General features: G+C 39.8%; 1 protein-coding gene across 3 annotated transcripts in view; it reads right to left on the bottom strand.

The window, feature by feature from the left end:
* Positions 1 to 9,047: 9,047 nt before the first annotated feature.
* Positions 9,048 to 12,584, bottom strand: part of DYRK1A (dual specificity tyrosine phosphorylation regulated kinase 1A) — a 222,192-nt gene continuing 218,655 nt past the window's right edge. For all 3 annotated transcript variants that reach the window (XM_082654273.1, XM_082654275.1, XM_082654274.1), the window contains one exon: positions 9,048 to 12,313. In XM_082654273.1, coding sequence (XP_082510399.1) covers positions 11,693 to 12,313 — 621 coding nt within the window. In that variant the 3' untranslated portion in view covers positions 9,048 to 11,692. The remainder of the gene's footprint in view (positions 12,314 to 12,584) is intronic.

Here is a 12,584-nt window from a genome sequence, read left to right as displayed (position 1 = left end):
AGGCCTCCCAGCTGCACATAATATCAAACAGCAAAAATCTCCGGGAGATCTCCATCTCAACGCCAGCACCCAGCTTCACTCAACGACCAGCAAGCTACAGTGCTGGACACCCTATGCCAAACAACTAGCAAGACAGGAACACAACCCCACCCATTAGCAGAGAGGCTGCCCAAAATCATAATAAGTCTACAGACGCCCCAAAACACACCACCAGACGTGGACCTGCCCACCAGAAAGACAAGATCCAGCCTCATCCACCAGAACACAGGCACTAGTACCCTCCACCAGGAAGCCTACACAACCCACTGAACCAACCTTAGCCACTGGGGACAGACACAAAAAATAACAGGAACCACGAACCTTCAGCCTGAAAAAAAGGAGACCCCAAACACAGTAAGATAAGCAAAATGAAAAGACAGAAAAACACACAGCAGATGAAGGAGCAAGATAAAAACCCACCAGACCTAACAAATGAAGAGGAAATAGGCAGTCTACCTGAAAGAGAATTCAGAATAATGATAGTAAGGTTGATCCGAAATCTTGGAGATAGAATGGACAATAGAATGGACAAATTGCAAGAATCAGTTAACAAGGACCTAGAAGAACTAAAGATGAAACAAGCAACGATGAACAACACAATAAATGAAATTAAAAGTACTCTAGATGGGATCAATAGCAGAATAACTGAGGCAGAAGAACGGATAAGTGACCTGGAAGATAAAATAGTGGAAATGACTACTGCAGAGCAGAATAAAGAAAAAAGAATGAAAAGAACTGAGGACAGTCTCAGAGACCTCTGGGACAACATTAAACGCACCAACATTCGAATTATAGGGGTTCCAGAAGAAGAAGAGAAAAAGAAAGGGACTGAGAAAATATTTGAAGAGATTATAGTTGAAAACTTCCCTAATATGGGAAAGGAAATAGTTAATCAAGTCCAGGAAGCACAGAGAGTCCCATACAGGATAAATCCAAGGAGAAATACGCCAAGACACATATTAATCAAACTGTCAAAAATTAAATACAAAGAAAACATATTAAAAGCAGCAAGGGAAAAACAACAAATAACACACAAGGGAATCCCCATAAGGTTAACAGCTGATCTTTCAGCAGAAACTCTGCAAGCCAGAAGGGAGTGGCAGGACATATTGAAAGTGTTGAAGGAGAAAAACCTGCAACCAAGATTACTCTACCCAGCAAGGATCTCATTCAGATTTGATGGAGAAATTAAAACCTTTACAGACAAGCAAAAGCTGAGAGAGTTCAGCACCACCAAACCAGCTCTACAACAACTGCTAAAGGAACTTCTCTAGGCAAGAAACATAAAAGAAGGAAAGGACCTACAATAACGAACCCAAAACAATTAAGAAAATGGGAATAGGAACACACATATCGATAATTACCTTAAATGTAAATGGACTAAATGCTCCCACCAAAAGACACAGATTGGCTGAATGGATACAAAAACAAGACCCATATATTTGCTGTCTACAAGAGACCCACTTCAGACCTAGAGACACATACAGACTGAAAGTAAGGGGATGGAAAAAGGTATTTCATGCAAATGGAAACCAAAAGAAAGCTGGAGTAGCAATTCTCATATCAGACAAAATAGACTTTAAAACAAAGACTATTAGAAGAGACAAAGAAGGACACTACATAATGATCAAGGGATCGATCCAAGACGAAGATATAACAATTGTAAATATTTATGCACCCAACATAGGTGCACCTCAATACATAAGGCAAATACTGACAACCATAAAAGGGGAAATCGACAGTAACACATTCATAGTAGGGGACTTTAACACCCCACTTTCACCAATGGACAGATCATCCAAAATGAAAATAAATAAGGAAACACAAGCTTTAAATGATACATTAAACGAGATGGAGTTAATTGATATTTATAGGACATTCCATCCAAAAACAACAGAATACACATTTTTCTCAAGTGCTCATGGAACATTCTCCAGGATAGATCATATCTTGGGTCACAAATCAAGCCTTGGTAAATTTAAGAAAATTGAAATTGTATCAAGTATCTTTTCTGACCACAACACCATGAGACTAGATATCAATTACAGGAAAAGATCTGTAAAAAATACAAACACATGGAGGCTAAACAATACACTACTTAATAATGAAGTGATCACTGAAGAAATCAAAGAGGAAATCAAAAAATACCTAGAAACAAATGACAATGGAGACACAACGACCCAAAACCTGTGGGATGCAGCAAAAGCAGTTCTAAGGGGGAAGTTTATAGCAATACAAGCCCACCTTAAGAAGCAGGAAACATCTCGAATAAACAACCTAACCTTGCACCTCAAGCAATTAGAGAAAGAAGAACAAAAAAACCCCAAAGCTAGCAGAAGGAAAGAAATCATAAAAATCAGATCAGAAATAAATGAAAAAGAAATGAAGGAAACAATAGCAAAGATCAATAAAACTAAAAGCTGGTTCTTTGAGAAGATAAACAAAATAGATAAACCACTAGCCAGACTCATCAAGAAAAAAAGGGAGAAGACTCAGATCAATAGAATTAGAAATGAAAAAGGAGAAGTAACAACTGACACTGCAGAAATAAAAGAGATCATGAGAGATTACTACAAGCAACTCTATGCCACTAAAATGGACAATCTGGAAGAAATGGACAAATTCTTAGAAATGCACAACCTGCTAAGACTGAATCAGGAAGAAATAGACAATATGAACAGACCAATCACAAGCACTGAAATTGAAACTGTGATTAAAAATCTTCCAACAAAGAAAAGCCCAGGACCAGATGGCTTCACAGGCGAATTCTATCAAACATTTAGAGAAGAGCTAACACCTATCCTTCTCAAACTCTTCCAAAATATAGCAGAGGGAGGAACACTCCCAAACTCCTTCTACGAGGCCACCATCACCTTGATACCAAAACCAGACAAGGATGTCACAAAGAAAGAAAACTACAGGCCAATATCACTGATGAACATAGATGCAAAAATCCTCAACAAAATACTAGCAAACAGAATCCAACAGCACATTAAAAGGATCATACACCATGATCAAGTGGGGTTTATTCCAGGAATGCAAGGATTCTTCAATATACGCAAATCTATCAATGTGATAAACCATATTAACAAACTGAAGGAGAAAAACCATATGATCATCTCAATAGATGCAGAGAAAGCTTTTGACAAAATTCAACACCCATTTATGATAAAAACCCTGCAGAAAGTAGGCATAGAGGGAACTTTCCTCAACATAATAAAGGCCATATATGACAAGCCCACAGCAAACATCATCCTCAATGGTGAAAAACTGAAAGCATTTCCACTAAGATCAGGAACAAGACAAGGTTGCCCACTCTCACCACTCTTATTCAACATAGTTTTGGAAGTTTTAGCCACAGCAATCAGAGAAGAAAAGGAAATAAAAGGAATCCAAATCGGAAAAGAAGAAGTAAAGCTGTCACTGTTTGCAGATGACATGATCCTATACATAGAGAACCCTAGAGATGCTACCAGAAAACTACTAGAGCTAATCAATGAATTTGGTAAAGTGGCAGGATACAAAATTAATGCACAGAAATCTCTGGCATTCCTATATACTAATGATGAAAAATCTGAAAGTGAAATCAAGAAAACACTCCCATTTACCATTGCAACAAAAAGAATAAAATATCTAGGAATAAACCTACCTAAGGAGACAAAAGATCTGTATGCAGAAAATTATAAGACACTGATGAAAGAAATTAAAGATGATACAAATAGATGGAGAGATATACCATGTTCTTGGATTGGAAGAATCAACATTGTGAAAATGACTCTACTACCCAAAGCAATCTATAGATTCAATGCAATCCCTATGAAACTACCACTGGCATTTTTCACAGAACTAGAACAAAAAATTTTGCAATTTGTATGGAAACACAAAAGACCCCGAATAGCCAAAGCAATCTTGAGAACGAAAGAAGGAACTGGAGGAATCAGGCTCCCTGACTTCAGACTATACTACAAAGCTACAGTTATCAAGACGGTATGGTACTGGCACAAAAACAGAAAGATAGATCAATGGAACAGGACAGAAAGCCCAGAGATAAACCCATGCACATATGGTCACCTTATCTTTGATAAAGGTGGCAGGAATGTACAGTGGAGAAAGGACAGCCTCTTCAATAAGTGGTGCTGGGAAAACTGGACAGGTACATGTAAAAGTATGAGGTTAGATCACTCCCTAACACCATACACAAAAATAAGCTCAAAATGGATTAAAGACCTAAATGTAAGGCCAGAAACTATCAAACTCTTAGAGGAAAACATAGGCAGAACACTCTATGACATAAATCACAGCAAGGTCCTTTTTGACCCACCTCCTAGAGAAATGGAAATAAAAACAAAAGTAAACAAATGGGACCTAATGAAACTTACAAGCTTTTGCGCTGCAAAGGAAACCATAAAGAAGACCAAAAGACAACCCTCAGAATGGGAGAAAATATTTGCAAATGAAGCAACTGACAAAGGATTAATCTCCAAAATTTATAAGCAGCTCATGCAGCTTAATAACAAAAAAACAAACAACCCAATCCAAAAATGGGCAGAAGACCTAAATAGACATTTCTCCAAAGAAGATATACAGAGTGCCAACAAACACATGAAAGAATGCTCAACATCACTAATCATTAGAGAAATGCAAATCAAAACTACAATGAGATATCATCTCACACCAGTCAGAATGGCCATCATCAAAAAATCTACAAACAATAAATGCTGGAGAGGGTGTGGAGAAAAGGGAACCCTCTTACACTGTTGGTGGGAATGTAAATTGATACAGCCACTATGGAGAACAATATGGGGGTTCCTTAGAAAACTACAAATAGAACTACCATATGACACAGCAATCCCACTACTGGGCATATACCCTGAGAAAACCATAATTCAAAAAGAGTCACGTACCAATATGTTCATTGCAGCTCTGTTTACAATAGCCAGGACATGGAAACAACCTAAGTGTCCATTGACAGATGAATGGATAAAGAAGATGTGGCACATATATACAATGGAATATTACTCAGCCATAAAAAGAGACGAAATTGAGCTATTTGTAATGAGGTGGATAGACCTAGAGTCTGTCATACAGAGTGAAGTAAGTCAGAAAGAGAGAGACAAATACCGTATGCTAACACATATATATGGAATTTAAAAAAAAAAAATGACATGAGAAACCTAGGGGTGAAACAGGAATAAAGACACAGACTTACTAGAGAATGGACTTGAGGCTATGGGGAGGGGGAAGGGTAAACGGTGACAAAGCGATAAAGAGGCATGGACATATATACACTACCAAACGTAAGGTAGATAGCTAGTGGGAAGTAGCCGCATAGCACAGGGAGATCAGCTCGGTGCTTTGTGACCGCCTGGAGGGGTGGGATAGGGAGGGTGGGAGGGAGGGAGATGCAAGCGGGAAGAGATATGGGAATATATGTATATATATAACTGATTCATTTTGTTGTGAAGCTGAAACTAACATACCATTGTAAAGCAATTATACTCCAATAAAGATGTTAAAAAAAAAAAAAAAGAATAAAGAACCATATATAATTCCCAGATATAAAAAAAAAAAAAAAACGTTCTTCAGTTCAGACTCCTGTCCGGTTAGCCAAGCCAATCTCTGGGCCCTCCAAGTCATCCTATGCAAGGGCACAGTCACCGGTAAAGCCACTTAAAAAGCAGAGACCCAGGCCCCACTCCCAACTCTCTGAATCAAAAATTCTGGGAGGGTGATGAGCACATCTGTGATTTTATAAAATCCTACGGGTGAGTCAGATGTGTGGCAGGGTTGAAAACTCGTTTTAAATTGATGAGCACTGATTTAACAGTTTGGTAAGATCACCTAGGGTTCACCAAACACACCGTTTCTTTTCCCCAGAGCTTGCTTACGGATTTGCTGGGCAATTAATGGAGCAGCGCCTGAAGTCAACTACTTCACCCAGCTCAGGATCCCGTGTGTCATGTCACCTCTTCAACAGACGGGGGCTTGCCTGCGATGTACGTGAAGACTTTCTCCTTAGGGTCACTATTTCACTATATCGTGCTTTAGACCTTTAAAAACATAAATAATCCTTTGACACCATCAGCAGTCATCTTAGTGTCCAGGGAGTTGACAACCCCCATCCTCACCCAGCCTGCTATTGCATTCCTATGCAACAGTGAGTCAAGGGTGACTCACAAACTCACCACCCTGGGCTCTATTTTAACCAATTCAACACTCTCCTGGCAAAGCTCCTCCTTCTTGACAGACCTCCCTGGGCCCCAACCCTGGGCCCAGCTGCTCGGCTGGTGGCAATGGCCCTGCCTGAGGAAGAACCGCCACACACCCAGGGCCTGCCCCTCTATCTTACCTTTGGCTTGGAATCCTCCCCCTTTGACTGCAGCTTCAGCTAAAGACCTGAGGCAACTATAGCGATTAATGAGGAAATATTGGGAGTAAAATTTACAAGAATAAAATAAAATTTTACAGAAGTATTTTAAATAAACTGTGGTCTTTAAAACAGACAAATGAATATAATTCCTACATGGCCTTTCTACATGTTGCAACCTGAGAAGTCCTCAAGTATCTTTCTAGATCTGAGAGCACACGGTTGACCACACCCGAGCCTGCATCACCCAAGGGCGCCACCTTCACCGGGAACGGGTGTGCGCTCACTTACGCCCACCTCCTCCATCCTTCACCAGGAGCTTTGTCACCCATTTTTCCTGCCGCACATTTAAACTGCGTTTTACCAGCCAACAGGATTCCTACCGCAGTGCCTCTGTTCCTTCAGAACCCAGCTGAGACTGGACACTGACATCCAGTTAAGGCACAAGGAAGCGAACTGGAGATTCATCTTCCCTCCTCGCTGCTCTGAAGCAGCGTCCCCAAGTCCTGCTGCAGGTGGCAGGGAATTCATGACATGCCAAGCCTGAAACTTAAGTCATTCCCACCGCTCTCTTTAATAAAAGGTCATACCCTCAAGGTGTGAAATTATGTAAAAAAACAAAAACCCTGTGTTTTGGGCTTCCCTGGTGGCGCAGTGGTTGAGAGTCCGCCTGCCGATGCAGGGGACATGGGTTCATGCCCCAGTCCGGGAAGATCTCACATGCCGCGGAGCGGGTGGGCCCGTGAGCCACGGCCTCTGAGCCTGCACATCCGGAGCCTGTGCTCCGCAACGGGAGAGGCCACAACAGTGAGAGGCCCGCGTACTGCAAAAAAAAAATAAATAAAATAAATAAACCCCGTGTTTTCATGTAAAGAAGCTGATATTGAAACCTGTGGGGCTCTACCTAGTTATCTGGTACACATTTAAATCATTGTGTTTTAGTTGGAGAAATACTTTCGTCTTTGAAGATCTAAGGTAAGAAAACTGATGACAAATACCTCGGGCCCTCTCTGTGTTAAGGTGAATGGTATCCCCAAAAATTACGATGCAAGAACACCTTAGCTCTTTTATCATGTTTTCCTGTGAGCAGCTGAAACCAGGGACCTTGGCTGTACATAATGCCAAAGAGAAAGAAAAACGCACAAACCGACAAGACCACTTACCATCCTAAATGAGTCTTCCACAAAAAAATAACGAGTGCTTTAAACACAGGGATATGTAGGAATTAATACTAGAGTGTGAAAGCCCAGGTGATACCCACAAGATGGTTCTCAGGGGACGGGGAGACAGGTTACTGCTATGCATTATGAGGGATGAAGAAGAATACGATAAGCTATGTTCTTAGGGTTTTCTTCTTCTTTGTACTAAAAATTACTTGATGTATGTTTTCACCCTAGGAAACAAGTCTAGGGAAGGAGATCCATGGTTAAGAAAATGAGACCACCTACTCTGCACTTCCTGACACCAAAGGCTTCCCGATGTCGAGCAATCCCAAGGATTCTAAGAAATCTGAACAGACTCAGTATACCGATCGGTTTTTCTCCTAACCCTAATCTTAAAATTTCAAACTTTTTTTTCATATATGGCACTAAGACCAAGTTCTGTATCTGGAATGAACCATCTGATCTGTTAGCTTTGGTCACCACTACAAAAATGGATATAAAAATGAGTACTGAACTTGTATTCTGAGAGCTAACAGAGTAAAGGCAGGCCAAAAGGAAACTGGGGAACTAATCTAGAAGAAATTTAGCATTTACTATCGCATCATTGTATTGCCTTATTATAAGACTTATTACAACAATAAGTTTAACAACATAGGAGCTGGGAAAGACAATACAGTAGCAAACAGAGTAGTCATCTTGTGGGCCTTATATAATTATTGTAGCCTTAATGATTTTTCACATGTATCAACAGTTCTAATATTCATTAAATAAAAATAAGCCTAAGTTTTTTGGATACTGATTCTGATATACAAAATGTGCCACTTACCTATAAAATGCTCATTACCCTAAGAAAAACACTAAAGGAAGTTTCTTTCATACATGTGGTAAGTGCACTTTATGTAGACAATCTGAACTTTACAAAATCACATTTAAATTTACAGTAAGTTTTTTGCCTTCTGAAAGCCACCTTAATGTATACTTATGCAGGCTAACTTATAAAAAACAGGAGACTTTAGGTTAGGATTAATTCACTGTGGCAGGAATTCTAGACTTTCTTGTATAAAGTCCCTGATAGGCCCCCATCAAGGATCTGGGGAAAGAGGAACGATATTATTTGTATTTCCTCTTGCTTCCAAGCAGGTCAAATCCTAGAGAAAAATCATCTAACTCTCACATCCATCCTAAACATTACGGCCTATGAGCACTTTGAATCAAAGAGAAACTGTGAATATCAAGTAAAGAAACAATTTTAAAAAATCAAAATGGTCTGTTAAACCTCCAATGTTTACTTTCCAAGATTTTTGAAGCCTACGTTGATGTAACTACTGTTTTCCTTTCTACACGTCTGACTAAACTTATAGTCAGTATACCTACCAGACCATTCATTACCTGGACCAGGTTAATTGCATAGAAAGATTTCGACTATGTTTACATTTTTCTTAAATTAATTTTAAAAAAGCATAGTAAAGAGTCTGAGGACAAATTATTCAACTGTTTATCATACATAAGACCGCATGACTATAATACAAAGGGGAGTTCTTTTTCATTTAACGTTACAATATACACAGCAAGTCCGGACCAGATCTTACAATCTGCACACAGGTATTTAACCTTTTCCATGCTGTTTATGTTTACAATGCACAGAAGTCCTGTAACCAAACCGTGTAGTAAAGCACACAAAACTGGACTGTAACATAACACAGTATGCAGAAGCATTGGATTTTATGACTTCCTTTATGTAAATAGCGGTTTAAAAACTGCTTTCGTTTTTTGGTGCTTGCTAAGATGTGGCAACCAGCACAGAAAATGACCTGACCCATGTATCTTCACCTTATATTCCTAAACAGCAGTAACTACTGAATTCCTTTTGATATTGCTAGACTCAAGATGATGCCCTTTTATTCACTGTAAACTTTATGAACTACCGAGTTCAAAAATCCATCCACAGGCTTGACATTTAATTACAAAATAAAAATGGATTTCCTGATTAACAACAAAAAAAAATTTTGTGGTTTATAAAAACTGATATTCCCAAGTTTCCATTCACATGATTTTAAGCCTTTTTTCTTTTGTCACTGACTGATTACATATAAAAACCTGCTCTTGTTCAGAAAAAATTGATCTAGTCAGCCACATGGAATTGACCAATAAAAACTAATGTGGTGTTTCTGCTGAGTTGTTTTGAACAGGGTTATTGGCAGAGGTAGATTACTGCTTCTTTTCTAGGCTTCTCTGATCCCGGACAGGTAAATTCCTTAATCTTCATTCTCCCAACTCAACCGCTCAAAAGTTTAACACCATAAAATTGGTCAATTTAAAATGGGAACACAAATTTAGCAACTGCCGGACTGTGTTACATTAAGGCAGCACAATCTCAAAACTAGGCACCTGTTAGACACCAGCCTGTTCCCTTCCGGGTCATGCATGGAAGTTTTGCTTTACTCGTGCTCATAGTTTGGACCTGTTGGTGCAATCAAGGTCTTGCTTTCAAGTTTACAAGTAGGTTAATCAGGAATACAAGAATCAACTGCTGGTTCCACAGCTTCTGGATCCAGTGTCCCTTTACCTTCAGAAGCCTGAACACATTTAGGATGTAACAGCTGTTGTAATCTTGAGTTAGATGTCAATCTATTATGTTCAGTACACAGATTGCTGTAAATGTATTGGCTATGGATTCAACAACAGTTCCAGTTTTGTTTAAGCAATAGTACAGCCATAATTTTCAACTGACATTTAAAAATGGTCTAGTTACACCTTGTGTCAAAGTGCAGAACTGCTACATTATTGGTTACAGACATCTATGTGCTATAAAAACAGCTTTGGTACAATAAATTATCAAAAAAGAAAATAAATTTTTGTAAAATTCACAGCATAATTGTGAGGCAAAAAAGCAGTCACATAAAATTCTGCATTTTTTTAAAAATGTTCAGGATGAACAGAAGACATCTTTGTGCAGAAGAAATGGTGGAGATACCACGTGCCGAGAAAAAGCAAAAGAAAAAGTAAAAAGCAGGAAGGGACACAGCTGTAGCTATTTCCATCAAAGCAAACCACTACTTCTGTGACCTTCAACCAATAAGGAAGTCAACTTTATGACACACGCAAAGTGACCTTGCAATACCTTACAATTAGTGGGTCACAAAAGTCTATTTTAAAAGAAAGGCCTCTTGAATTACCCATTCTCTGTGTTTTCAGCATTAAGGACTGTCTGCAAAAGCATGTCCAAAAGTGATTGCATCTGAAATGGTAGGCTCTTCTAACTTCGAGTCCAAATCCATAAGGCCAAAGGTTATCCCAAAGACCACCACTCAGACCTCCCCAGGACTGGCCACAACTGACCCGTTGATTGCTTCTCAGTGCACCTTGGTTAGGAGACCAGTCACGTTCCATTACTATCTCACTGTGGCCTCAACAACGGGAGACCCACAGGATCCCAGGCAATTGCTGCTTTGCTCCTCAGTAGGTTCAGACAGGAGAGTTCTGATCCCGCCACTTAGCATGCTTACTGTGCCTTACAAACTCCAATACAACCGTCCCTTCCATACAGCTGAAGGTGATGTTTGTGTGAGCTGGAGGTCCCTCTTCCTTACAGTACTGCATTTCCGTGCCCAAGTGTGTTTAGAGGACTTAAAACCCCAAATTTCCCACCCCCCACCCTAAACAAAATGAAAACAAAACAAAAACGGGAAGGAAAAAAGGAAAAACAAAAATGGAAGGAAAAACACCCTCATGGGGCCCTTTAAAATGCAAATTATGTGCAGTGCCTTTTATTTTAAAATTAGTTGGCAAATGATTAAGACCAACATCTGAACAACAACTTCTGTGGAATAGAAAGACAAAAACCCCACTATGACTGGGATGTGGCGAGTTAAAATGGGGGAGGCAAAAAGAGGACACCTCTGAGCTATCCGTGAAGATGGGTTTGGACATGGCTCTTTTAAAAACTTCATTGTCCCTTTGCAATCTTTTCAAGTTAAAAAAAAAAAAAAAGTCAGCTTTGCCCTCTTGTAGCGGTTCAGTGTGTTAATCTCCTTCTGATTCAAGCAGCTTTGCACTTTGTTTTTTGGAAAAAAACACCACTTCTATAAAAACACACAAGAAACAAACTCAAGTTTCAATTTAGTCACGAGCTAGCTACAGGACTCTGTTGCACACAAACTCCTGTCATGGGGGACTCTTCTCTATCAGCCCCTTGCCTCATTGTCAGATGTCCTTCAGTCATGTAATGTGCAGGACCTGTATTAGCAGAAAATTGGTATGTTGGATGTCCAGCTATGCCAGTCTCTTGGCGGGGATTGGAGTAGACGGTTAAATTAACGTCCATAGCTCCATTCTGTCCAAAGTCCAAGGTATTAGCAGCCACTGGGCGATTCTGGTAGGCTTGATTGCCTTGATTACCAGTAGAGGAGGAAGATGTAGAGGAAGAAGTAGTTGAGGAAGACAGGGATGTCATGGAGTGGTGACTATGGCCAACCTCCATAGAATCCTGGGTAGAGGAGCTATTTGTTGGAGAATTGTAGACCCTTGGCCTGGTCCGGTTGCCCAAGGCTTGTTGTCCATGGTGGTGGTGGTGATGGTGGTGGTGGTGATGATGATGGGAACTGTTTCCATGGTGATGATGCAATGCATTCTGTTGAGGGGCTACATGAAAGGTTGTTTCTTGAACAGGATGAGTTTCAACAGTGACTTGTGTAGGAGCTTCAGTGCCTGACCAACCAATGGGAGCAGGAAATTGCTGACGCACCTGTAAGAACAGATTTTAAAACGATTTAAGAGTACCGTTTCCAAGCTTTAATCTTCGATAAAAAGCTACAACACTAGCATTTACATTAGTTAGAGAGAGGGTTTTGAAACCTTAACGTGTTAGACAGTTCTATAACACAAACTTCCAAATGTGTTCAAGAGTGAAAAATATTTTATTATGAAAGCTTCAATTTTTAGCAAGTTACACCCATACTCATATATTTTACTCGCCACTTTCTTTCCTTGGGAGCACTGTTTAAGCCAGGGGTCAG

This window comes from Grampus griseus, assembly GCF_964374135.1.
Source record: "Grampus griseus genome assembly, chromosome: 5".
In the NCBI taxonomy this organism is placed as follows: domain Eukaryota; kingdom Metazoa; phylum Chordata; class Mammalia; order Artiodactyla; family Delphinidae; genus Grampus; species Grampus griseus.
Note: the sequence above shows the minus strand (reverse complement) of the source record. Positions and strands in the feature narration are given on the sequence as shown.